This window comes from Saccopteryx bilineata, chromosome 4 (genome assembly GCF_036850765.1).
Source record: "Saccopteryx bilineata isolate mSacBil1 chromosome 4, mSacBil1_pri_phased_curated, whole genome shotgun sequence".
NCBI classification, from domain to species: Eukaryota; Metazoa; Chordata; class Mammalia; order Chiroptera; family Emballonuridae; genus Saccopteryx; species Saccopteryx bilineata.
Window position 1 is genome coordinate 93,578,890 of NC_089493.1, and position 27,425 is coordinate 93,606,314.

The 27,425-nt window shown below is 48.4% G+C and overlaps 2 protein-coding genes across 3 annotated transcripts in view; both read right to left on the minus strand.

Annotated features, from left to right (window-relative positions):
* Positions 1 to 717: 717 nt before the first annotated feature.
* Positions 718 to 10,806, minus strand: AJUBA (ajuba LIM protein). The gene is made up of 8 exons (XM_066277467.1): positions 9,412 to 10,806; positions 6,499 to 6,600; positions 4,762 to 4,829; positions 4,576 to 4,638; positions 3,402 to 3,532; positions 3,267 to 3,318; positions 2,579 to 2,647; positions 718 to 2,127 (listed from the first exon to the last, which is right to left on the minus strand). The coding sequence occupies exons 1-8, from the start codon at positions 10,445 to 10,447 to the stop codon at positions 2,002 to 2,004; spliced, it is 1,647 nt and encodes a 548-aa protein (XP_066133564.1). The 5' UTR covers positions 10,448 to 10,806; the 3' UTR covers positions 718 to 2,001.
* Positions 10,807 to 14,091: 3,285 nt separating this feature from the next.
* Positions 14,092 to 27,425, minus strand: part of C4H14orf93 (chromosome 4 C14orf93 homolog) — a 33,967-nt gene continuing 20,633 nt past the window's right edge. Inside the window, exons 2-7 of one of the 2 annotated variants that reach the window (XM_066277439.1) lie at positions 25,480 to 26,520; positions 22,648 to 22,968; positions 18,247 to 18,308; positions 17,915 to 18,018; positions 15,097 to 15,209; positions 14,092 to 14,829 (exon numbers count right to left, since the gene is read on the minus strand). In XM_066277439.1, the coding sequence (XP_066133536.1) occupies positions 14,410 to 14,829; positions 15,097 to 15,209; positions 17,915 to 18,018; positions 18,247 to 18,308; positions 22,648 to 22,968; positions 25,480 to 26,073 (1,614 nt within the window). In that variant the 5' untranslated portion in view covers positions 26,074 to 26,520 and the 3' untranslated portion in view covers positions 14,092 to 14,409. The remainder of the gene's footprint in view (positions 14,830 to 15,096; positions 15,210 to 17,914; positions 18,019 to 18,246; positions 18,309 to 22,647; positions 22,969 to 25,479; positions 26,521 to 27,425) is intronic. The other variant, XM_066277440.1, reaches the window with a different exon arrangement.

Sequence of the window (27,425 nt, forward strand, 5' to 3'; positions counted from 1 at the left end):
AGAGTAAAGACAGAACTGAGAGGATGGATATAAAGCTGTACACACTTCACTGGATTTCCCAGGCCTGGAACACCCTGCGGAGACAATTTCCCAGTCACAGTCTTTGCATTCACTTATTTAATAATAGTTCAGAAAAAGTAACCTGGGCTGTAGAACAAGTAATCTAGTATCAGAACACTTTATCTCTCTGAAAAAGTGCATCCCCCCACCCCCAGTAGTCAGTGGTATGAATCTGAACTCTTCCTCTCTCACATTTGGAGGTCTCTTCTATGTAATCCCGAGGGTGGCTGGCATCGTCATCTTAGAATGACCCCTGAATGTGGAATTTCTGTTCTCAGGAGTCATCATTTCCACTATGAAATTCTAAGTAATAGAGAATGGAGACTAAGGATCCAAGATTAATTATCAGATTAACTTGCCTAAAATCAACTTACCTAGAGACAATTAGTCTAAAATAAATACAAATCTGCAGCATTTTCAAAAGGATTTCAGATTCACCCTTTCACTTTTTATGCTGTAGACTATTTATATAACCTTAAATTGTCAGTCAACTGAATATGCCACATACCTATTCACTTGTTTAGAATATATTGGCATTTTAACAGCATGCGTAAAGTTAGACCAAAGCATAAAATCATACTGAGCTTCATTACATTTTTCAAAGCATTTAATTTGTAAAGGAATACTGGATGAAGAAACACAAAAAAAGATACACAAAATGTCTGTACCAATTATATTTATTGCTAGAAACTTTAAGCTTTTAAAAAGTGTTTGAAAAATAGGTAACAGAGATACCCAAAAAAGTAGGAAGCAATCTCATCATTTACAAAGTGCTGCAAATTTGATAAATTTATGTTGCTGATAACACAGAAATACTCTTGAATGAATAGATATAAATCCGTGAAATACCCAAAGCATGACAAAAAAAGAAGAGAACTAAATGGCTAAAAAAATACCCAAAAGGGATCTGAGCTTTTGGCAAAGTGGTTGGAACTTTAAATATACAGGTTTTCAAAGCTCTAGCTTTAGATGAACCAATTTCAGCTGAACTGACTAGAACCAAGCCAAAGTGTTTTGCCTCTCTGGCTGCCCAGAACCTCAGTTTAGGAGTTGCAGTAGCTCTAATCCTGGATCCCTCTGAAAGGAGGTAGCTCTGGAGCAGTGAGCTACTGCTGGGGAACCAAGTGTGGCGTGACCTGAGAAGAAGGGAGTGTGTGTATGTCTGTGTGAGAGGATGCCTGTGGTGCATAAAATGAGGAGGGCTCAGTGCACTTTCACCTGGGGCGTGTGGATAGCCTGCAGCTCCCTAAATGTCTCCCCCAGCAACTCCACACCAGAGACCCACTCATTACCTCCTCCCGAAGCTGAGAGGAGGAACCAAGTGCAGGCCGACAGCTAGTCTCCCCAGGCCCACGTGAGTCCCTGAGAAACAGGCAATACAGGCAGCAGGCCCACTCGGAGCTGGTCTCCATTCCCGGCAGAGGGTGAACAGCTCTCTTAGTTCTTAGAGAGAAGATGGCCAAGAAATAACTCATTAATAAGGTCCACCTTTTCATCCAGATACAAAAATAAAATGCTGTGGTGTAGGGTTTGACATCATGCGTGGGGTACAAAACAGTAAGGAACTCCCATGATGTTCTTTTCCAACAGTCCTGAACCAGAACCATACTTGACTTATGCACAGATGTACACTGGGGATACAGACTGGAACCAGACCTGTAGAGCACTGGGGCCTGTTTGTGTACCTAAGTATGTCTATGCTACAGCACAGGCTGCACATCTGGAAAGAGGCCAGTCACTGGCCCACCACAGTAACTAGAAAGTTCCTCCTCCAGAATCCATTTGGAATGTCATGATCTTTGGGTCTCTGGCCCTTGGGACCCTCCCCCAAAGGACTCTTCTGCCAGGCCTGCAGAGTACGGCGTTTGCCTCAGCTGGCCTCAGAGGGGCCCACTAGCCAGAGGAATTTGTCCATAGTGATGATGGCAGCAGTGACACAGCTCAGATATAGTTGGCAGGGGGCTGTCGAGAGTTGAGCCGCTGCATGTGACAGCTGTGGCAGAGCAAATGTCCGTCCAGAGGGAAGCAGCAGCACCCTTCCTCGTCACTTAGCTGCATCCGGCAGTCCTAGGGAGGAAGAAGGACACCTAGTTCACCTCAGCCCAGGCACCTTGGACATCTTGAAAGTCTGCCCTGCTCTCAACACTAGATTTTTAATGACTGGAAAAGAAGGGTGGGTTGGAAGGAATGGACTTCTAGAAGAGAAACCTGGGAAAATACCTCAGCTGGGCACCAGGTGTCGCTGCTATAGTAGAAATAATGAGACAGGCTCCCATTTCCAGTGGATTCCAGGAGGCCCTAGAGTTTTAAGAATCCTGACGCTGGGGAAGCCAGATTCAGAAAAAGACTAAACAACTAGGACCAGAGTGGCTGGAGGATGAGAAAGAGACTGGAGATAGGTCACAGCACCTTCCTAATGTTCCATGCTCTACACTCCCCTACAGTCAAAATCTAGGACTTGACTCTTCCTTGGCCCCATTCCAATTCTCCTCCAGGAACCCTGACCCCCAACACTCACCTCACAGTGGTAGCACTCAAAGTGATAATCTCGGTCCATGGATATCACCCTCACAATGTCCTCACAGCCCTGAAATAATGCAGACCAACATGGGGATGAGAGCAGCATAACCACACTAACACCACCCTCCCCTGTACAGGCTCCCTCTCACAATGGGAAGATCATACAAAGGCCTTTGAAAATCCTACTGGAACTTCCCCTCCCTTTTTGGCTTCAGGGGTTGGACTTATCTACCTCTCTCATCTGTAGAGGAAGCAGAGGGAAGGAAAGAGGCAGGCTGCACAAATAACATAGGCTAAACTGGGGCTGCCGGGGACGAGGAAATGGCTAGGCACACCCTCAGCACACAGCGGAACTCATTTCTAACTCCTTCCTATGGGTCCTAAGGATTCTTTTCACCTTTTTCCAGCCCCTATATCTGGGATTTGGTGACAGTGACCTCAAAGAAAGTATCCTCCTCTAGACTGGGAGAGAAGAGACAGAGTCTGGGCCCAGTAAGGCTGTCAGACATGTCCAGGCCCGGATGTTCGGGTCAGGGTGGTGACCCTGAGAGCAGAGTCACACGGGAATCTTCAGAGAACATTCCTCAGCACCACTGCATCCTGCGGGAGGCCCAGCAGTATGTCCCCATTCCTTCCCCAGAGGCAGCAGCACTGGCTACCCTGCAGGAAAACCCAGACATACTGACCTCTGAGGGGAGGATGGGCTGGCCACAGGCTGCACATTTAGGAGCATAATTTCTGAAAGAGAGAGAGCAGAGACGAGCTAAGATTCAGAAATTCCTGAGTCCATTTCCACACCAAAGCCCAAGGGGCAGACCTACTTGTGATAATCGGTGACACAGTACACCTGGTTGGAGAAGTCTACAGTGAAGGGGATGCCATCCAGGCACTTGTTGCACACGATGCATCGGAAGCAGCCTGGGTGATAGGACTTCCCCATGGCCTGTAGGATCTGGCTCATGGAGCAGGAGGAGAATTAGTCTCTCGTTAGTCCCAGCTCTCCAGCTACCCCTCACATTCCCTGCTACCTTCCCAGGTCGATTAGATCAGTGGTTCTCAGCCCCTGGCTGTATAATAGGATCATCAGGGAGCACTTTTATAAAAAATATTTTACTTATTGATGTTTTAGAGAGAGAAGGAAGGGAGTGGGGGAGAGAGAAAAAGTGGGGGAGGAGCAGGAAGCATCAACTCATAGTTGCTTCATGTATGTGCCTTGACCAAGCAAGTCCAGGGTTTCAAATCGGCGACCTCAGTGTTCCAGGTCAACTCTATCCACTGAGCACCACGGGTCAGGCTCAGGGAGCTTTTAAAAGACCATCAGCCTGACCTGTGGTGGCGCAGTGGATAAAGCATTGACCTGGAAATGCTGAGGTCGCCGGTTCGAAACCCTGGGCTTGCCTGGTCAAGGCACATATGGGAGTTGATGCTTCCAGCTCCTTCCCCCTTCTCTCTCTCTGTCTCTCTCCCTCTCTGTCTCTCTCTCTCCTCTCTAAAAATGAATAAATAAAATTAAAAAAATAGTTTAAAAAAAAAAAAAAAAAAAAAAGACCATCAAAGCCTGGGCCCCACCCCAGAAGTATTACCCAGGCATATTCATCACAGTCTCTGGTGATGACCCAGACATTGGTATTTTTATTTACTTCCCAGATGATCTATTAGGCTGCTGGGGAAGAGAACAACTGATCTAATCCAATCCCTCTTTCTTACAGAAAACTGAGTTCCAACAGATCCTACCCAAGAGCAGAAAGATTAAAACCCAGAACCCAGTACTCCTAACGAAAATGGAGGGCCAGGCTGTGCCTGCAAAATCGGGAAGGGCCAGATCACACAGGTCTGGGGATGGCAGAATTAGGTGTCTGTTGCTCTGGGGAAGAATGGATGCGAGAGATTCATCCAGTGATGTGTTCACCTCCACACACACCTTTTCTCAGTACCCATTTACCCTGATCCCACCCCTCACTCTCCCAGAGTTTCCACTGAAGATGTTTTGCTTACCTTCTCCAAAATCAAGTGACCACAAACACAGCATTTCTCAGCTGCCTCCTGAAACCCTGAAAACTAGAGGCCAAGGGAGGATGTTACAAACTGAGAAAGACCTGATGGGTAGAACCCCAATAGGTCACCAAGAAGGGGGTCCCAGTTTGGGAGCCAATTCTAAGCTCAGGGGATCCTCTCACTCACCAGATAATCTTCCTCACAGTACACAGAGCCGTTGACGCTGTAGAAAGCCTTGCAGCGCAAAGTTCGCCCTAGGAGCAGCAGAGAAGGGGCTAGAACCTATCCTGGTGTGCAGCAGCAGGCTTCCCCACTCAGCACTCTCCTGCGTTGTGTGATATGTTTAAATCTGGACTTTAGAGCTTATCTAAATTGCTGTCTGTCCTCCCTCCCCACACAAAAGTCCCATCTGATACAATCCCAATTTGCTTTAGTCTCATTCCTGCCCATATCCTCTCTTCTCTGCTCACTGCTCTTCCAGTTCCTGGTTCTTCAACGGTTTTCTATGACCCTGTCTTTTAGGAGTACCTTCCTCTCCAGCACCTGGTGCATGGGGGGCACCTGGGAAAGCAAAGCCAACCACAGGCTGACATGGTTAAAGGAACTCCAAAAAAGGTGGTGCACAAAGCACACAGAGATGATCACATTGTCACAGGCCTTGCCTTCTGGGGCTTTTCAACCTAGGAGCCTCTTTGCCTGAGCATAGCTATCCTGTTCTCCTAGCCCTGTCTGTCTCCCTCTAGGGATACACTCTACAGAAGTCAGGACTTATTGGAGTTACTGCTGAGGATAAAGTGCTTTGTTTGAGAGCAAAGTTGGTCCCCTTTCCCGCTCCACTAGGCTGCTTCTCCAAGCTTAGAGAGACCCAGAGTCTCCAGGGTCAGAGGCAGCTCAGGATCTTCAACGAACAGACAAGCAGGACAATTCCCCATGTAACCAGCACCTAGAAACTGCTCCAGGGCATCTAAATTGCCAGGAATGGGGAAGGAGTGAGACCAGGGCAGAAAATGGGCAATTTTCCCACTTCTGCCCTCTTTTCATCAAAATCTCCACTTCCAGTTCTGCCCAGTGGTTTAGAAAAGCTGACTTAGAAACTGATGAGACACAGGGGTGTAGAGAAGAGGTCCTATAAACAGAAGGACAGAGATGAACCTAAAGAGAACCAGGCAGAGGCTGGGGACTGGGGAATGAGAGAAAAGCTGAATGCTAGAGTCAGACAGGCAGAGATAGGAGATTAAAGGTTTAGCAAAGGAATCAGAGTGGGTAAGCAGTGGGGAGGAGGTAATGAGGGGATGTGAGGGAAGGGCTGGTGAGTTAAGGCCGATGAGAGCTGGTCCCCTCCCCCCCTGCCTCAGGCCTCCTGAGCTAACAGCAGGCATTCCTGGAGCGTGATGTCATCAGCTTGGCATGGCCCGGTGGCCTGCACTCCAGTGAGGTGGCTGAACTCTGACCAGCCAAGAGAAAACCCCCCTTCTCTGCCCCCCATGGTTCCCCACTCCTTCAGCCCACCCCCACCCTTCCCACATTCCAGTCTTTCATTGTCGCCCCAAGCAACTTGGCTGCCCAAGATCAAACCCCACCAAGGAGAGGCTGGAGGGCGCGGTGGGAGTCCAGACAGGGCAAGCAGGGAGGCAGAAGAGGAAGGAAAAGAGGGGAGGGAAGAGGCTGAATAGAGGGTAGACTGACTCTAGAAGGCAGACCCAAAGGGGTAGAAGAGCCAGGTAGATAGAGCACAGAGAAAGGAAGCAAGAGAGAAGGTGGGGCAGTAATATATGTTCAGACACATGGCTGGGACAGCTGCTCTGTGAGCAAATGAAGAGGCACAAGTTCTGCTCTTGTTTCCCTAGGCACTTGTGATTGTTTATATGTATGGGGAGTGCTCGAGGCCTCGGGCCCTGGTCCAGGTCTGGGGGCAGCACTCACCACAGGAGCAGCAGACAAAGCACTGGGTGTGGTAGAGGCTGTCCAGGGCCTGGCAGGCGTTGCTTTGGCCATAGATGCCTTTGTTGCACTTGATACAGGTGCCTGAAGGGAGAGATGTTGTCACCATCACAACCCACTATCCCTGCTCAAAAGCAGGGATTCCTTGTCTTTCCTGATTGCGCCATAGGCCCACCAGTCAGAGCCTCCCTTTAATGTCTCCCCTCTGGGAAAAGAGGATAATGGAATGCAGCAAGGTGTCCACTGAACAGATTCATTCTTATTTGCTGATTAATCAAAGATATTTTCTGAGCATCTATTTTGTGCCCAGCAAAAATACTATGTTCAATACTGTGGAAAACTGGAGGAAAGTAAAAAATACAGTGCCTGGCCTTCAAATGTTTACTTTCTACTGGGGAAAAAAAGACTGAACAGGAAAAGTATGATCCCTGTTGCACCATGTGGGAGGAAAAGTCAGAGCTGCCAGTCTATTTGGGTTCAGCAGTAGACTAGAGAAAACTCCCTAGAGAAAGCAGGCCAGGTCCAGAAAGTCTCTCTGGGACCTGTTTTCCAATCTGTAAAATGAGCTGGTATTCAGCTATAGAATGACTTCTCACTGCTCTGTACCTCCAAGCTTCCAAGGATGGAAAAAGAAGGATCTGGCTCAGCAGTGGGGACTGTGCAGAGGGGACCATGTGAGTATGACTCCTGTTGGGAGGTGGCTACTGAGAATGCAGGGTGTGTTCCCAGGAAGGTTGCCTAGGAAGAGGGAAAAGAGTGGCAGAATCCCTAATGTTTCTCTGTCATTTTCTATCACGGAAGTGACAGAGCTGAACTGCTTTTCCCTGACACCCCCCTAAAATATATACATACACCTGGCTTTGGTACCCACCTTTCCTGGGTGTGTTCTTCCTTCCCTCCACTCCCCAATTCCAGGCCCATGAGTGAGGGTGAGGGCCTGTGTTTGGGGAGCAGATCCCAACGGGCCTGCCTCACCCGGCCCCACCTCTCCCCCTCGGCACACTGCCACACTCCTTGCCTGTTGGGGCCCATCCCAGTCTTTGCCCAGGGGCTCAGGAGCCCATGCAGCAGCTGCAGCAACTGATGGGCCCAGGCCTGTCCTGCTCCCACCCTCTGGCAGCTGGGCAAAGCAGTAGCCAAGGAAAAGGGCCCCTACTAAGGGCTGGTGCAGGAGGGTACAGTTAGGCTGGGGCTTCTGTCAGAGGAGGCAAACTGACCCACCCAGAGAAGAGGCCCCTACCTCTGGGTCAAAATGTGGTCTCCCAACGGGAGTGGAAATCTGCCCCAAGACGGCCATGCCAGGGGTCCTGGTCTGAGTCATTTCTTTGGGAAGCCTTGGACATTATGGGAAGAAGAGCAAACTGCTCAGGCCTGTCACCTCACCTCCTCTAACCCAGGAGATCCACACCTAGGTTCTTCCTGTCATTTTACTGCACTGTCTCTGAATTCATTTTTCCTTTTGGCTCTTATGGCTTAGCTAAAGAGACTTCTTTCCTCCCAACAGCCATTTCTTCTGGGCCTCAAAACAAAATTGCTAAATGGATCCTGTTACTATCACTTGACCAAAGCTTCAGCAGCTCTGGGCTTTCCTCTCCAAGAACAGAGGGAAAAGAACAGTGGAGAATGGGTTGAACCAGGCAGGCCCTTTCCAGCCTGCAGCCCTGCTACCTCTCTGTACCTTCCCTCCCTGGCGGGGGTTCTCTCCCTATTCACATTTCTAGTCCTAGAGAACTAGAGCATGGGGTGTCCAGGGCAGGAAAATGAAAGGTAAGAAAGGTGAGAAGATGCTTGGAAAACTGAAGAGGTCCACAGCCCTGGGTGTGAGCCCTCCACTTCTTACTGTTCTTCCTATCACAATCAGATTAGTATTTCTTATATAGTGAAGTGATGTAGGTCTTGGCTAAAAGATATTTCAAGACCCTAATATTCCCTCATAGCTGAGACATAAAATCAATCAATACTTCTTCAAGATAACCACGTGGAGGAGAGAGACAACGACCAGGTTTCCTTAACGGCAGAAAAATAAAAGGCTACTTCTAGCCTGAATTCTGAGCAGGTTATGGCCAGAACTGAAGGCCAGGTTATTTCTGGCAGTTACACAGGGTTGTTATCCATCAGAAGTGATGGTGTCCGGTGGTTATGCCTTCTGTCCTGACTTTTGAATAAGGAAATAGAGAAGTTGACACCACCAGGTCTTGGTTTAAATGCCCACGCACGCACTCAGCCAGGAGGCTGGGGCGAGCAGCAGTAAGGGTCCCTGCTTTCCGACTCAAAGCGCTTCATCCTCCCTCTCAGGTTCCATTTCCCCAACCGCGGCCACAGCTCCGCGCGTGTTAGGAAGCAGTCCCCCGCCCCCCTTCTGCCAACCCCCACCCCTCTGCCCTGCGCCGCGCGGGCGGCCCCGCCCGCGGGCACCTGGAACGCCGGGACAGGAGCTGGCACGCACGCGGCCCGCCCGCCCGCCCGGTCCCGGGTCCCCCCCACCCCCCAGCGCGCGCATTCCCCGAATTCCTGCGGGAGGAGCCTAGGCCCGCGTGGGGGCTCAGAGCTCAGAAGCCTGCTGGGGCACCGCCACTGAGGGGGGAGCAATATGGGGGATACTATCCCTGCCCCATAGTCCCCTCCCTAAGAGGCCTTCTACCGCGAAAACCGAGACGCTAAAGCTTGGGGAAGAACTGGGACTCACGAGATAATCAGGGGGGTTCGAATTCGGCAGGAATAAGCAGCCCCTAGTCTATTTGAAACCCAGTGAGAAAGTGACGTCCCTCTAGCCTCTTTTCTAGCCCCATGTCTCTGCCTGGTATCACCCGGCGCCGGCAATTTGGGTCGTCGGGGCAGTAAAGGCCGAATGTGGTGACGGGTCCCTTCCTTTCCCTACCCACTTCTCACACTCACCAAAGTAGTCCTCTCGGGCCTCCGGCTCCCGTATTCGGGGTCGGCCGGCCTCCGGAACAAACGGACCCTGCGGTTCCTCGAGACCAGACGGCTCAATCCCAGAGTTTTCCCCACGGGCACCGACCTCACGTCCACCTGTGCCCACCGTCAGGCGCAGCAACGCTGTTAGCTCATCCTGGTATCGGGCGCTCGCAGTGCAGTCCCCGTAGCCGGTCACCGAATGTCGTCCGGGTTGCGCCCCTCGTCTCTCCAAGGGCCCTGCCGCTCCCACTCCAGCCCCAGCTAGAGCCCCAGGGCTGCCCAGGGCCGGGGGATACGAGTGGCGGCTTTCCTGGCAGCCGAACCCCGGGGGCCGATGAGCGCACAGTCGGTCCAGGGCAGCGTGGAGCTCCGGATAAGCGGCCGGCATCCCTCCAGGGGAATAGCCCGCCGGAGCCCCGGCCAGAGGTGGGCCAAACATGCATGGCCCGACCGGCAAGGGACTGCCGTGGCGCTGGTCGTAGCCCATGCTGATGCCGCTGGTACGGTTGCTGCAGGGCCGACTACCTCCAGCTCCGCCAGCCCCCGCCCCGTCCAGCAGCAGGCTGCCTCGGGGGCTGGACGGCTTGCTCGCGTCGCTGGCTGAGCTACTGGCGAAGCTAGAGCGGGGGCTCAAGGCTGGGGCTGTGGTCTCCAGCCGAAAGTCTGGGGTCAATGGTTGAGGTAGAGGCAAGGCCCGGGTCGGGGGCGGCCCCACGGAAAAGGAGCTCTCGTAGCGCAGCGCCTCAAAGGAGCCGCGCGGGTTCCGCTCGGGGTCCAGGGGGCCTTGCTCCCGGGCTGGCTCCAACGGCTCATCCCCAGGTCCCCCAGTAGCTCCACGGGGCCCTGATTTCCTAGGTCCCCCCAGCCCACTCAGGCGCCCCTTGCCCGGCCCGGGGGTTCCATCAGACCCAGACCGGTTAGATTCACCCTTTCTGCGGCCGAACTTAGCGCTGCCGGAGTCCGAGAGTCTTAACTTCTCCAGCAGGCGACTGGCTTTCTCTCCTAACCGCTCCATACCCTCGGGCCTGGGGCCTTCAGCCCCCTCCCCGCCTGGCACCCTGCAGCGTCTCGGCCGCCGCTTCTCTTTCCCTGCAGCCGGACTCCGGTTCCCCGGGGGCACAGAGTAGGCACACGGATTTAGCGGACGGCCCGGATGCCCGGCGCCAGGACTCCCCCAGCATCCCCCAGCAAAAGGGGCTGCGTCCCCCCACGCATCAGGGGTTAAGCAGGGCAAGAAGGGCCTACGGCCGCGCCGTCCCGTCAGCAGGTCTATCTGTTCACGCGTCCACTTGCCCTGTCGCCCCACTGTTGCCGGCTCCCGCCCCCCTCGCTCTCACATTCAGCACCGACGGAACTTCTTTCCCAAACTTTTGTCTGCTTGGCCGGATCTACTTTCCTGGAGGGGCGGAGCTCCGAGTGGGAGAGAAACGGGAGTGTCTGCGCAGGGATCTCTGGTGCGCCGAAGGGGGCGGTAGGACCTGGTGCTAACTGTCCTGAAGGTGGAGATCCGCCGACTGAAGAGAAGAGGCGGGCAAGTTTGGGCAGCTGCTACTACATCACTCAATAATTGGGACAGGAAAAAGTTAAAGTGGGACTCTTTGCCTGCAGTTGGAATGCGCGAAGGGGCACGGTGGAATGTTGCGAATCAGAATGGACGGTGTGAGGCATGTTCTGCGCAAACACCATGACTTTGTTCCTCGTGTGGAGACTGAGAGATGGAGAGGCTGATGCAGAAGTAGTGATGATACCGGGAGGGAGTCATAAAGAGGAAGATAAGGGAACAGAAGATACATACATAAGAGGTTTAGAGATGTCTACGTAGAGTTCAGAAAGGTGAGATAGACCATATAGAGAGTTGGAGGAAGACAGGTAGCGAAAGGAAAGGGAGCAAAGGGAATCGAGGGTGGTGCAGAGACCGAAGGATGAATAGACTTATGAAAAAGACAAATTTGTGCAAGTCCAGAGAGAATGAGAGATAAAGAGATAAACTGAAATAAAGACCCGCTTTCTTAACCTAAAGCTCTGTGAGGGAAGGGGCTTTAGTGTCTATGTAAAAGGAGGAAAAGATTTGGAACTAATCTCTACCTTAAAGTTAGGACAGATAGAGGGATAGACATACCCCCCCTGGTGTTGGAAAATGAGATTTTCAGCAAATATTTCAGGTGAGTGTGATAGGAGGTCTGGTTTTGGGGCTAGCGAACGCCTCCCCCTTGGTTGGCCCACAGGAGATTGGTGATAACCCCTTGGTTGGCCCACAGGAGATTGGTGATAAATAATACATATTAAGAGGAAGAAAAGAAATGTCATTTAAAGGAGACAGCAACTGGAAAATGGTCAGGGTGGAAAAGAGGCTGATATTGGCCATAGGAAAGATCAAGAATAAGGAAAAGAAACCGTAGCTGAAGCTGAACACATCCAATTAAATACCAGCTTACTGATTTTGCCTAGACTAGCACATTAGGGGCAAGGGAGGGAGGAAATAGAATGGAGAAGGGAAATGACTCCTTTGTATTTAGATAGTAAATGAGTATAAAATCATAAGCAAACCATATTCGCCTCAACATTTTGAATACCTTTTATAATCTTAGTGTAGCCTTAGGGAATGGGGGGAGGAAAGGAGGTTAATATTTTTTTGGAAATTAATTTGGCACAAACTACTTGGCGGCTTTGTCCTAGCTGCATTGTTTCCCTGACCTCATCTCTCTTGAGAAGCAGCCTCTCTGCTTCCCTGGTCAGGCTTACAACTTTTCTCTGATCCAGAGGAGAGTTTACTATCAGACTGGAAGCAAGGAAGACTGAAAGCATTAGTAATAGAGGCGAGCTATCAGATTGCATCCAGATTGCAATTTCTTCAGAATTAACCATAGGGCTCTCCCTCCTTTCCTGTCTCCAGAAGGGGAAGGAGAACCTCCATTCTTCTCCTTCCTTCCAATTATTTACATCTAAAATATCCACACAGCCTCTAGTATTTGGAAGCTTTGCTCCACTAGGGTGAAGATGGGAGAGTAAATCTTATGAAAAGTTGAAAAGCCATTAAAGAAAGCCCACCTAGGAGTTGGTGGCGGCAGCAATGAGCACAATTGGGATCAACAGCCTGTGTTTTCAGTGAATCAGGAAGCAGACACAAGGGGGAAAGGGCACAGCCTCAGGGAAACCACTCCATAGTATGAATTGAAGCTGGGAGTTCCACAGGCCCTATTTTCTATCCCCAAGACTAATTAAGGTCTGTATATATACAGATGACTGCCAAATTCATATCTGTAGCCCAGACTTTCCTGGATTAAAAAGACTCATCTGACTACTAGTACCTCCATTTGGTTGTCTCAAAGGCATACAACACCCTAAAATGACTTCCCCTTCTCTGCCCCCTGAAAGTGGCTCCTCCAGCATTCCCTGAGTAAATGGCACCATTAATCACTTATCTGCTTAAACCAGAAACCTGAACCTCAACCTTATGTCCTCCCATAACTTCAAATCCAACTGAGTCCTATCTCTGAGGCCTATCAATTCTGCTTCCTAAATTTTGCTTTCAGCTCTGCATTCCCTTCATCACCACTATGGCAGTCAGGCCACTGTCTTTCCTCTCCTGAACCACTGCAAAAGTCTCACTACCAAGGCTTTCTCCCTCGAAACCATCTCGTAATCTAAGGTCAAGTGATTCTTCTAAAACACAACTCATTTTCCTCCTTAAAACCTTTCAGTGATTTCTCACTGCCCTTGAAGTGTAAGCTCTTTAAGATATTTAACAAGATTTCTCTACTTCTCCAGCCTCTTCTCTCAGCATCGCCCCTCCCCACACTATTCTGCAGTAGAATTGTATCTTGTCTGTCCGCTCTAGTACTTGTTCCCTATGTTTGGAATACTCCCTGGCCTTCCCTTCTCTTCTGGTTAACTCCTCCCCATCTTTAAGATATCAGTTTAAACACCATTCTGAGAAGCCTTTCAGACCACCAGACTAGGTTAGTTACCCTTACTGTATACTGTCAGGGCACCCTACACTCCCTCATCATCGCTTTTATCACAATTCGTTTCATTGCCTACTTAAATGCCTGGCTTTCTGACTAGATAACAAAATGCCTGATCAACATCTAACTTGATAAACAGTATGTCTATAGTGCTTAGCACAATATCTGTAACACCTAGTAAGCAGTCATGTTTGTTATATAAATAAATAGAAAGCCATTTTTACTTGTCAGTCTATTAAAAATTCACACACACACATACCCCTTCCTCAAAATACAGCTTGGCTAATAGAACTAAGAAATAATTATAGAACCCTATATACTACTTGGTCACACAGTGGGAGAGTGGATACCAGTGAGACATGGGAACTCTTTAAAGTCTTAATTTCCTCATGTGTAGGATACAAATAATAATAAAGTCTGCTTTATATAACTCAGTAAAGCTATTATATCTAAATCCTAATTCCCAAAAAGGGATGGAGAGAGCCTCAATTCCGCTTAGAAAAATCAAGCCCATGACTGAAATTGCCCACCAGGTGGCAGTATTACCCTGGGCTGGTCCTGTGCTGCTTCCACTGCAGAGCAAGACCAGTGGTCCTGGGGAAGTACAGGTGCAACCAGGGCTGCTTCCCCAGAGCTATGAGTGAAACCCAAAAAATAACAAAACCAACAAAACAAAAACTCAGAGACCCAGGCATATGTTGAGAAGGCCTCATATTTCTTAGACCCATCCTCCTCCTTTTCTCACCCCAGACTCTTCTGAGACATTGTTTATGCTTAGGAATAAGCCCGTTTTCTGACTTGCCATTCACAATGGGGACAGTTTCCCCCTTTCAGATAAGTCCTTTTATCCCACCAGAGCTGCCAGTTTCCACTTCCAGTAGGGACTGTGTTAAGAGGCAGGCTTGCTTTCTCAGACTGCAGAGGACATCTCATTATTCTGGGAAGCCCCATAGCCACCTGTTTCTGGGACATGGGGAGTGGGAGAAACCAGAGCTACTCCTGGTTATAGCTCTCACTCATCCTTTTCCACCTTGATTTCAATAAATGAGTTCAAGTCAGAACAGCAAGCTTTGTGGGACTGGTCAAAAGATGGGGAGACAGGTCCATTCTCATCACCTCCCTCATCTTCCTCTTCTTGGAAATTAGGATTATAAAGTTCTGGTGGAAGGAGCTGGACCTCAGCAGAAGGTAATCGGTCTGAGGGAGGACCATACACACGGTTGGCTTTAGTGCCATGCTTAGAGTTGGCGTCCAGGTGGTAACAGAGCTCCGTGAGGCGCTGGGCCCGGAAACGGGGAGGCCGGGCCACCCAGACACCTGGTTCATTAAGACTGTCCTCCTCATCTGACATCAGCTCTTCTGTCACCTCCTTCCACAGGCGTTGGTCCTCAGGTCCAAAATGCCTCATGATACTGGATCGGTTGGCAAAAAGCTATGGTAGGGTCCCAGGACAGAGATTAGGAAGAGAAACAAACTATGGATTAGGCTTGGGAGGAAGGTTTGGGAGGAAGGCTGTGTAAAATCTGTGCCCAAGAAAGCCCCAAGTCAAATCTTAGAACTGGCTCACCCTCCTCTCCTCTATCTGCCTACATTCCTGACTCTCAACTCTAGTCTCAGATGCCATGACCTCTGGCCCTTCCCTCTGTGGTATATTAGGGTTTAGAGTTCAGTATTTTGAAAGGAAGGCCTAGAAACCTACCCGGTATCTGCGACTTCGAAGTTTCTTCTCCTCTTTTTCCTTCAGGCCTTTAAAGGGGTTCAGGGAGTTGCGGTACTCACGCCTCTTAGTAAGGAAGTAGGCTACACAGGCTCCTGGCAGGGATGGAGAAGGGAGGGAGCAAAGAGCAGTTGTTCTCAGCCCTTCGTTCTGCCCTAACACTACTGGATGGGAGAATGAGAATCGCTCCTTAGACAATGGGTTTTCTTGGAGAACTCATCACCCATCAGCAAAAACAAAACAAAACATTTTTTTTTTAAGTAAAAAAAAAAAAATCCCATTGATTTGACACAGAGGAAGGGAGAGGAAACGGTGAGAGAGAGAAAAGCATTAACTCATTGTTCCACTTAGTTCCATTTTGTTGTGCACTCACTGGTTGCTTATTATACATGCCCTAACCTGGGAGGGAACTCGACACTTCAGCCCTCTGGGATAATGCTCTGTCCACTGAACCACCCGGCCAGGGCAAAAAAGGTTTATTTTAAATTCACTATGTTTAAAACCTCCTCTTGCCTGATCAGGCAGTGGTGTAGTGGATAGAGTGTCAGACTGGGATGCAGAGGACCCAGGTTCGAGACCCCGAGGTCTCCAGCTTGAGTGCGGGTTCATCTGGTTTGAGCAAGGCACACCAGCTTGGACCCAAGGTCGCTGGCTTGAGCAAGGGGTTACTCGGTCTGCTGAAGGCCCACAGTCAAGGCACATATGAGAAAGCAATCAATGAACAACTAAAATGTCACATCAGAAAAAGAACAAAGAAAAACAAAAAACCTCCTCTTCGGTTTAGCTCTCCCTGCCTACATCTATCTCTAACACTGACTCCCCCATCACCCACTAGAAAAGGAAAATTGCAATACTTTGTAACTCCTTTCCTCCTTCCCCAATTAAACTCACCCCCATTCTACTCTGCTGATAGTAAATTAAGTATTTTTTCAGTAGAAGCTTTCTTTCTTTCTTTTTTTTTGTAAAATGGTGGCTTTATTTGTCACTTAATCACCTTATTTCAGCTTTGCCATTTTGGCATACACAGCGACAGTCCCTGGAAGGTGGGGTCAGATGCCACTCACTGTGGGTGGCCATTAACCACAGAGCATGTGCTTGAGTCCCACCGATGGTTAGAGGCTGCAGGCAGGATTGCGGGGCTCGAGCCCATGAGCCTGGGGGCTGCTTCTCTGCCTGCCAGTAGCTGCAGCATTCCCATGTGTGGGGCCAAGCAGACCGATGGGAGGGTAGGTGTCAGGTCTTGGCTCAGGACTGGTTCTGACAAAGATACATGTGATATGGTGGTACACCCTGGACTGGGGGTTGAACTGACCCATTGGGCCCATTCTGGTTCTGCAGCTGACTTGCTGGTGGTTTTAAGCAAGTTGCTACTTATCCCTTGGTTCATCTGTTTTCTGGTTAGCGTTGCCAGTGAGGACTCCTAGGAGCCGTCCTGACTCAGACAGGTGTCAAGTGTGCCACCTCTACTGAACTGTGACGTTGGCTCTCTTCAGCAGTAGCATTTCTTTTTTTTTTTTTTTTTTTTTTTTTACAGAGGCAGAGATAGACAGGGACAGACAGACAGGGAGAGAGATGAGAAGCATTAATCATTAGTTTTTCGTTGCATGTTGCGACTTCTTAGTTGTTCATTGATTGCTTTCTCATATGTGCCTTGACCGCGGGCCTTCAGCAGACCGAGTAGCCCCTTGCTGGAGCCAGCAACCTTGGGTCCAAGCTGGTGGGCTTTTTGCTCAAACCAGATGAGCCCGCGCTCAAGCTGGCGACCCCGGGGTCTCGAACCTGGGTCCTTCCGCATCCCAGTCCGACGCTCTATCCACTGCGCCACCACCTGGTCAGGCTAGCAGTAGCATTTCTAATGCTTCAGGGTTGGCTACAGACAAACAACAGAAGAGCTAGGAAAATAGAAAGGCCAGGACATAATACTTAGGAAAAAAAGGGCAGGCCGGGATTCTGATCTCCTATTCATAACATCCTAGATTCAGGCCCTATGTACACATCACATATGATTGTGTTCTAGCCCTTTCCTTCTCCCATTTTCACTTCAGACTGGGTAGGAGAAAAAGCAATTAGACACAATCCTGTGAATACTGTAGGTGAAAAGCAAAAAAACTTTTTTTCTTTTTAGAGAGAGGTGAAATGAGAAAGAGAGAAAGTGAGAGGAGGAGGGAATGGGAAGCATCAACTCGAAGTGGTTGTGTCTCATCTGTGCCTTGACCGGGTTTCGAACTGGCAACCTCAGCATTCCAGGTCAACATTTATCCATGCCCACTGCAGGTCAGGCTCCAAAAAACCTTTTTTAATTCACTATTTTCAAAACCACCTAAATCATCTCCACTATACCTCTTCTCTTCTGACCAGGAACAAGGAGGAAGGATTAGGGAGTTACTGTAACTTGGTTTTTCTTTCCTTTTTTTATTAAGTGAGAAATGGGGAGGCTGATAAACAGACTCCTGCATACACCCCTGCGACCAGGACCCACAGGGGAGAGTAAGAGAGAGACAGAAGGAGAGAGAGAAAAGGGCAGAGGTTGATTTAATGGTGGGTGCCCCAGGCGTGCATGCTGGGCACCGACTTCTGAAGGGCCCCACAAAACCTCAACTTTACACGTTTTTCTAATGTAAGGGGCCCAATATTTTCTTCTGCGCCCAGAGCCTCAACTGACCTTAATCCACCTCTGGAAAAGGGAGGGGGGTGGAGAAACAGATGGTGGCTTCTCTGTGTGCCCTGACCAGGAATTGAACCTGGGCTGACGCTCTACAGGTAAGCTAACCCGCCAAGGCCTAACTCAGTTTTTTCTTACCTTTCAGTTCCTTATCAGTGTAATTGTGGGGACTGGTCACCAGCTCCTGCTTGAGCTTCTCCAGAAGGAACTTCACTACTGAAATATTCCAAGAGGATTTGATGCTGCCACAAAAAGAAGAGAGTGAATAAGGCAGTCGGCATTTTTGAAACCAAAGAGAGAATCCCAGCACTAATCAACTTTGTGGTAAATTCCGCCATGGCATAAGAGAGGATACAAGAGGCATTGGTGTGTCCAAAGCCATAGCCTCACTGTTATATTAGAGCAGTCCCCTCAACTTCCCACTCCTCAGCAAAGTAGGCTGTGAGTCATTTCCCTTCAGTGGATCATACCTTTCAGACCCATTAAATCGCTTGTCATTGGTGATGTGGTTATGCACATTGTGGACCAATTTCTAGGGGGAAAAAACAAACAGAATCAAGCAGGAGTGTATATAAAAAACCCTCCACTGTTCCTACATATAGTCCCCATAGGGTTTTCTGCCTGAATCCTTCCCACAGTCTGGGTACCATTTCTGTCAATGTCTTTTCTTAGCCAGAGAGCCTATCCAAGTTACTATTTCTAATGGGGTCCCCTTTCAATTAAATTGTGTGAAGACTCCAAGATCATCCCTGGTCTGACTTCTGCTCCTAAGGAATATGATCACTAGAGCAGAGGGTCTCAGGCATTTCCACAAACATACTCCCAGTAGCAAGGAGAGAGTGAATATACACCAGGGCTATTGCAAATGGACATTTCTTGAAGCCGCTATACATGCAAATTTAAAAAATTTCTTCACAACCATCTGCTTCTGTCTCCATCCCTCCCCTCCTTCTCTTCCTCTTCCCCTCCTGCAGCCAGTGGTTCAGTTGGTCCAAGTGCTGGTCTCAGGCACTGAGGATAGCTCGGTTAAAAAAAAATAGCCCTGGCCAGATAGCTCAGTTGCTTAAAGCGTCATCCGGAAGCAAAGAGGTTGCTGGTTTAATTCTCGGTCAGTGCACATACAGGAACAGATCAATATTCCTGGCTCTCCCTTCCTCTCTCACTAAAATCAATAAATTTAAAAAAAAAAACACAAAAAACAATATAGCTCAGTTGATTCCAATGTTGGCCCCAGATGGGGTTGCCAGGTGGATCCTGGTGGGGACGCACGCAGGAGTCTGTCTCACTATCTCTCCTCCTCTCACTTAAAAAAAAATTCTTCACAATATATATCTGTATTTCTTTTAATATATAAATATCCTCCAAAATCTTCTAGTAAAATTGACAACCCAGGAAAATGAGCCAGGTATATCCCTTTGCACATTACAAGTCTCAGGGGCACACACATTATGGTCTGAAAAACACAAACCTAAAATAACAGAAATGTGAAACAGAGAGGACCTCGGAGACTCTCACACAGCCTCCCTTTCACATCATTCAACAGGCTGTCTTTCAGCTTAGCTTCTACACATTTACCATGGGTCCTCACTAGTTTTTTGAGTCAGCTTATTGTACTATTGAACATCTCTGTTAAAAAATTCTGACCTAGCCTGACTGGCTGTGGTGCAGTGGATGAAGCATTGACCTGGAATGCTGAGGTCCCATGTTCGAAACCCCAAGGTCACCAGCTTGAGTACAGGGTCGCCGGCTTGAGCAGGAGATCATTGACATGATCCCATGGTCACTGGCTTGTCTGGAGCACCCCCCACTGCCTTCCCTGGCATGAGTTGATGCTTCTCATCTCTCTTCCTTCCTGTCTCTCTCTATCTCTCTCTAGTGCACACTAAAAAAAAAAAAATTGCTTTAGATGCTCCAAAATATGACCCATTTTGTTCATAACAGCACCTGAAACATTTGAAGACAGCTTTCATGTAGTCTCAAAGTCTTCTCTTACCCAGTCTAAATACCCCCACATGCTTTAGCCACTCCCCATGACAGAGCTTCCAAACAGACTTGTTGTGAAACTGTGAGGCTCTATGGTTTGCCAGCATCTCTCTTACAGCGTGGCACCTGGAACCGAATCTAACTTATTAGTTGAGGTCTGGCCAAAGGCAGCCTTACTTCCTTAAGTGGAACTCTACTCTTCTAAGAATGAAACCCAAGATGGTGTTACCTTAGCAACCCCATTCCTACTCATAGTGTCACAGGCTTCATTCATACTGAACCTGTAGTCAACTCAAGTTCATTTTTCATATGTATTACTATCTCTACCATTCTGCAGATTTAAAAAATTTTTTAATTCAGGATTTAACACTTATTCCTATTAAATTTAGTCCTTTTGTTTCTGATTATATTTTTATTCCAAGTTCTTGCAGTCAGTGGATGTTACCCAGTCCTAAGTTGATGGACCTGCTCAAGCTTGACCTCAAGGCATCAGCTTCAGATTCAGAAATGCCCAACTTACCCTTCTACCTCTGTGGCTGACTAACTGTATCAACTTAGGGGTTACTGTTCATTCTTTGGGACTAGGGCCTCCACTCTATAAAAAAAGACGATTACACTAACTTCATATTTGACAGAGTTACTTTATCTCTTAGAAGCCCAAACTTAAGGAATCATGTGGGGAGTGTGAATGCTTCAGAAAGAATTTGAAAGAGTTGCAAAAGACAGAAAAAATAAAAAAAGTCACATAGTTTCCAATTCAAGTGGCTTGAAAGAGATGAGCTGATAAAAATCAAACCAAGCTTGAAGTGGAAAGGGAAAATACTCTAGACAATAATAAGTGTTAAGACTGTACAGGCTGCTGGCTCAACTACCTCCTGAGTGAGCTAAAAATAAATTCCACAAGGGGTGGCTGGGATTGGGATGTGCAGCATTCCAAGGAATTAAGAGTTCTGGTTTGGTCCTTTTGGATCCTAGCAGCAATCCACAGCAGCCTCAGAAGATCAGAGAGATTGCCTCTCTGATTCCTCTTCAGAGCTAAAGGTTACAATAGCAAAGATCTGCAATCTATGCTTCTCCCTCTAAACCCAGTCTGGCACAATAACATTGTAAACCTTCCTCTGCGGTGGACAGCACAGTTCCCTAACTGGCCCTCCTTCTCAAGTGCTATAATGAGTGAGCATGCTGTCCTCCCAGAAGGTCTGCTGTTCCACCAAGTTCTCCAAAGGGCAGGATGAAGCCAGGTCTCAACACTAAACCTCTGACTGGAGACAGTAGGCAGGAGAAGAATGGAATTATTATGTATTTATTCATAACTTAAACACTGGAGATTGGGGAAATCCCTTGAAATGCCTCCGTTTTATCACTGGAAACAAGGTGGACTTCTTGGGCCAAAATCCATGACAGAGAAACTAAGCCCATTCCCTATTCCTGATAAGTGAGGAGATGTCTCTGAACATAACCAAAATCTGAAATGAAGGTTAGAAACCTGTTGATATTGATTATGGTTTCTTCATTCCTAGAAAAAGAAAGAGCCCCTCAATGTAAAAACAAAACAAATAAAAGGGAGAGTAAGAGTAGGATCTCTTAGAAAAAGGAAAAGGAAGAAAGAAGTAATATAAATAAAGGAGGTATAAAATGTTTTCAATCTTTGCTACGACTGTAACAAGAAGAAATAGACGATATACTGTGATAAGATTTTGGCTGGATGTGAGTGGTGATCTCCATGCCTAACCACAACTCTCAAGTTACTTCATCAGCCTTTATCCAGGGAATGGAAACCTGTTACATTCGATATGAACATTATATGGCTAAAGAATACCTCCATGGTTATCAGAAAGATGGTTTTGGGCACAGAGTTGATCCAGAGGCCTGTGGTCACCCTAGAACAGGGTTTCTCAACCTCAGCACTATTGACATTTTAGGCCAGATAATTGTAGGGCACTGTCCTGTGCACTGCAGGGTGTTGTGCGACATTCCTAGTGCTTTAAGCCATGCCGAGGCTCTAAACAGACCTGGTTCAGGCCAGTGCCTTCTTTGCCAAGAGCTCTTAGACTCATTAGAATTCCCAAACCTTTGTAACTGATCTTAGTGTCCAGTGGTCCTCTGCATCTTTGGGGTTTGGGACCACCTCAGGACACCCTAGCATTTCTGCCCAAAGGTCCCCTTGCTGCTTACCCTGAACACTGGTAATCTGTAGGCGTTTTCAGTGCCATCTTTCAGTGGCCAAACTGCTCATTCCCTTAAAGATCTTCCCATTAAGATTAATAGATATTTGGGAGATGTGATATAATGCCCTGTTTTAAAATGCAAAATATTAAATATATTTTGAAAAGTCTAAAAAAGTTCCATTGGGCCTGACCAGGCGGTGGCACAGTGGATAGAGCGTCAGACTGGGACACAGAGGATCGAAGTTTGAAACCCTGAGGTCACTGGCTCCAGCGTGGGCTCATCTGGTTTGAGCAAGGCTCACCAGCTTGAACCCAAGGTTGCTGGCTTGAGCAAGGGGTCACTTGGTCTGCTATTGCCCCGCCCCGGTCAAGGCACATGAGAAAGCAATCAACAAACAACTCAGATGCCACAACAAAGAATTGATGCTTCTCATCTCTCTCCCTTCCTGTCTGTGTGTCCCTCTCTATACCTCTCTGTCTCTGTCATAAGGAAAACAAACAAACAACCCCCCCCAAAATATATATATAAATAAAAAAGTTCCATTGGTGGCAGGGGACTGCTTATCCCTACAGCTATGGAACAATGTCCTTGCTCCTCCCACTCCAGTAAGATTCAGTATACCATTCATTCAATACGGGAAGTTTAAAATCAACCCACACTTCACTCTTCATTTATCTTTCCAGACTGAAGATAAATTCATAGAAATTAAGCTCACTCACAGAAAGTACCAGATCCCGCTTGCGCCTGGAGTTCTTCTGCCCACTCCCTCTGGTCCTGCATGGGGAAGCAGTAAACCCTAGAGAGTGTCTCAGCTCCCCAGTTCCCCCTGGGCCTGACACTTCCAAGGCACCTTCCAGCGCAGCAGCAGCACTGAGCATGTCCTCAGGGCGAGGCAGTGGCAGCTTGGTTCCATTTTCTGGCCCTGTCTCTGAGGTTGCCCGCTGGATAGCCAGTTGTGTGGCTGGTGAGAGCTGCTTGGCATAAGCAGAGACCAGCACCCGCTGTACTGCACCCTCAGAGGCCACATAATCATCCACCAGCTAAGAACATAAAAAAGAATAGCCTATTAGCCAGCCAGGCTTAAAGGAACCTGGTTAACCATCAATCTTTGGCCAAGAATAAAGAACAGAGAGTGGAAAGCGGTGGGAATCTAGCACAGTCTTTAATGGTCAATGGCTTGTTTCTATGGGACTCCTATGCGAGTGCTAGGCAAATATTTCTGTGTGTATAGGGCCTCTCGTTTGGGGTCATTGATACAGGACTGATTATAAGGATAAGGCATGTTTCTGATGCTTTACTTGTGAGAGGTCATTTATATTTGCTCTTGGGTATAAGAACTGGAGTGTTTTGTCTAAAAGGGTTTGGGGGTCCCTGGCCAGGTAGCTCAGCTGGTTAGAGTATCAGCCTGGCATGCTGAGGTCAGAGCACATAGAAGAATCAACCAATGACAGCATGAATAAGTGGAACAGCAAATTGATCTCTCTCTCTTTCTTCTTTCTCTAAAATTCAATCAATAAAAAAATTGTAAGGAATTGGGGGAGGAAGTGATGACAAGAAAGGAAAATCAAGCAAGAGATGGAAGAAAATAAAATGGTAACAATAACAAAGAGGAGGAATTGGAGAAAAATGGGAGAGCTAGAAATCTCCAGAGAGGCTGGCACCAACGCCCCCCTCCATTCCTGCTGTGGGGCCAGTATGTGTCCTCACTTTGATCTGCCCTGGCCATTCAGCTGCCACTGCCCTGACATCTACTTGCCTGACTGTGCCTCACTCAAGGACATACAGGGCAGGGAAAGGAAGGAGGGAGAAAGGGAGAGAGACGGAAGAAAGGAGGGGGAATTTCTGCAGCCAAGAAAACTAAACAGTAAAGTGCGGGGGGGGGGCACAGAAAGAAGCGGGGGAGGAGGCTGAGATTTATAGACGTGTGAGCTGCTTGCGCTGGGAAATGTAATTCCATCCTGTTGGCTTGGAAGCCTTCCCTGCCTGAAGGAACCACAGCTCAGGGCATTGCCGGGCCTGTTACCCTCCTGCCTCCTCCCACCTTCTCATTTCTTCCTCCCGCAGCCCTCCAGATCACCGGTAGTCCCGGCCATGTACAGACTGGCAGTAGCCATCACCTACCAACCTGGCTAGGCCTGTAGGCCAGTGGTCCCCAACCTTTTTTGGGCCACAGACCGGTTTAATGTCAGAAAATATTTTCATGGACAAGCCTTTAGGGTGGGACGGATAAATGTATCACATGACCGAGACAAGCATTACGAGTGAGTCTTAGACGGATGTAACAGAGGGAATCTGGTCATTTTGAAAAAATAAAACATCGTTCAGACTTAAATATAAATAAAATGGAAATAATGTTATTTATTCTTTCTCTGCGAACCGGTACCAGTCCACAGCCCAGAGGTTGGGGACACTGCTTTAGGGGACAGTGACCAACTGCAGTGTGACACTGGAGGGGGACAGGGGAGTTTGTACATTCCTTTCTCAGACCCAGCCGATGGCCTGGGCACTGCATCCCTGTTTGCACCCTGTGTTCTGCTCCTCTACTCCTTCCTGGGTGTCTGGGCCTTGTCTGGAGGGGAGGAGGAAAAGGGAAAGGGCAGAGGAAGAACCTGGGGGAGGAGAGCTGACAGACCTCCCACTGTCTCTCAAGCGGCAACACATCTGTTATTTCCCATCCCTATGATCTCTATAGTTGCTCCATCTCCTTTTCATACTTCCATGTGTGACATTCTGCAGTTTTTACTCTACTCAGCCAGGATTTCCCTGCTCATATGGCCCTGAGCAATAAAGAAACTGAAATAGCACAAAGTACTTCTGTGTCTTTTCCTGCTCACAAATATGCTCACTTGCCTCCCTCTTTCTCCTTACATTATTCTCTTACTGTTTAACTCTCAATGGCCCGCTTCTTTTCCTAATTTTCTTTTCCTCTGCCTTCTTCCCACATTATTTCATATTCTCTCTTGCAGAAATTCTCTTTTCATTTAGATTCACCATTTTTGTGTTCCCTTTTTTCATTTTCTCTCCTTCCTCAACCCTTCATTTCCACCTGCCTCTTTCCCTCCCTAGCCTGTCTTCTATTATCTTTGTCCTTCTTCTCACTCTTTCCTTCTCTCTCTCTCTACCTCTGCATCTCTCCCCTCTCATCCCCCTCTCTCTGTACTGAATTCCTCTTGGCAAGCAGAGGGCCCGTGATAAAATATAAATGAGCCGTCTGTGCACGGCAGGCAGTCTCGCCAGGAGAGGCAGAGCTCATGGAGAGCTGAGACAGCTGTGGAGAAGGTGCCACACGGCTACTGAGGGGAGGGAAGGGCACCCCATCACCACACACACCAGAAATGACCTCCTGCCAAAGAGGCTATGGTTCAGGAAGAAGACAGGAGTGTTGATTATCTCTGAAGGCAAAGGAAGCTTGGTACTGTTCTATTTCATCAAAAATACAATAGAATAAAGGCTTAAGGAGGGGGAAAATACAGAAAGAGAGAAAAACAGAAAGGCCAGGAAAAGCACTAAGAAGCAACAATACTCGTGTCCTGCTCTGCAGCCATACTCACAGGATTGAGCATCGGGGCCCCCTCGCTGGCAGCCAGGGCACATCCCGGGGGCCGCACATCTCTCTGAGTGGCTGGGAAGCCCAGAGGCCCAGGCCCTACCGCCAAGGCTGCTCCCAGCGGCTGCTCGACCACCACCTGCACACTGCTGCCCGCGCTGTCACACTCCTCTTCCATGGCAGACACGGCCTTGCAGGCTTCTCCGGGACTTTCCTTGAGAGGCCCAGGCTCCTCAAGTGGTGAACCATGTGCCCGGCTGTCCCCATCTTCATCAGGGGTGGACACTTGCCCTTGCCTCAACTCACCTACTTCCTCCTGGAGATGTTTTAACAATTCATTGTTGGCCCTGGCAAGACCCAGAGCGGCCTCAGCCAGACCCACTGCCTTATCTACCTGCTGGTAGATAATATGCAGGAGCTGCTCTGAACTTTGAACTGCCAAGCCATGTCCGGTCACTGTGATAGGGGTGCTGGGAGGAGGATTCCCGCCCCGAGAGCCTGTGCTGCCCCCAGGAGTCTCGCTCTTACAGGCACAGCAGCAGCATCTGGCCTCACTGCCACTGGGAGGGGAGAAGAGGATGGTGGCACTGAAGGACATGGCTGACGGAATGAGAAACAACCACGCTCACACTGCTGGACTACTCCAAAAGGTGTCCCCAGTCAACTGGACTTCACGAGCTGGGTAAGAAGCACTGGCCTCTTTGGACTCACTTCTCTTTCTCACAGAAGGTGATCAGAGGAGCCTGTGCACCAGGACGTGCATTCTGTGAAGGAGTAGGCAAGCCATGCAGGAGCACACAGTCCAAGGCTGCTTCTCCTAGTCCTGCAGCGGAGAGACAGACGCCACTTTCTGTCTGCAGATCCTGTGCTTCCCTAGCACAACACACTAGGTGTCACATTCACCCCTACGGGAAGGGTCGTACCTACGAAGCCCCCCCGATGAACACAGTTTTAGAAGGTAGAGGCATTCTTCCTGCACCCAAACATGGAACCCCTACCACTCCAGCCTAAGGAGCAGACAGGGGACTTGAAAGGACCACAGGATCTGAGAAGATTAGAAGATTAAGGAAGAAAATGTAGGTCTTTCTCCTCCTCCTCACTATCTTTGCTGTAATAACAAGTATTGTATTTTATTGCTTTGACATCATTCCTTAAGGAGATGAGAACACTTCACATAGGTTATCTCATCATTGAGGCCGCTCTAGGAAACACATATTACACCAGTTCCAGAGAAAAGACATGCGAAGAAGTTATATATCTTTTCCAAGGTCAGAGGAAGACAACAGAATCTAGCTATCTATTTTCAGTCTAGTGTTTATTATTTGAACTGATATCACTTTTTGTTGACATAAAGAATCATGACTTTATCCTCTCTATAATTTTCACACAGATGCATTCAGAGTAAGACTCCTAAAAATAAGAAATATGCTGATCACTGCAGTCCTCAACATGTCATTGACCTCACACTATTATATCATTAATGCTTTGGGGATGGAGTAGGGAAATGAAGGGAAAAGCTGGATCAGAGAATTGAGCTGCAGTAACCTAGGGTTGCAGAGCCCTGTGCTCTGCTATACACTTCGGCCTCCATCTCTATATAAGGTGTGTTCTGAATCCTTCAGCCCAGAGAGATCACCTCTGGGGTCTCTGGTCTCCACTTCTCATGCTCCTTAAGGAAGAGGCAAAGTTCAACAGGACTGTCTAAATAGTTAAGAGCTGCTACTTTGCCCACATGACCATCCCCCATGAAAGGAGAAACCAGAATACCAATGATAAACCAAACAGCCTCTCTTTTGAATCACTGTAGTTAACCAATTAGACCGCTCCAGAAGAGAGAGAAAGAGAGAGAGAGAGAGAGAGAGAGAAGAGGTAGGAAGGTTGATTTGTATCACTAGGAGCACTCCAAGGAACTTCATACTGTCCTTTTCTAAATGACACTTGATTACAGGA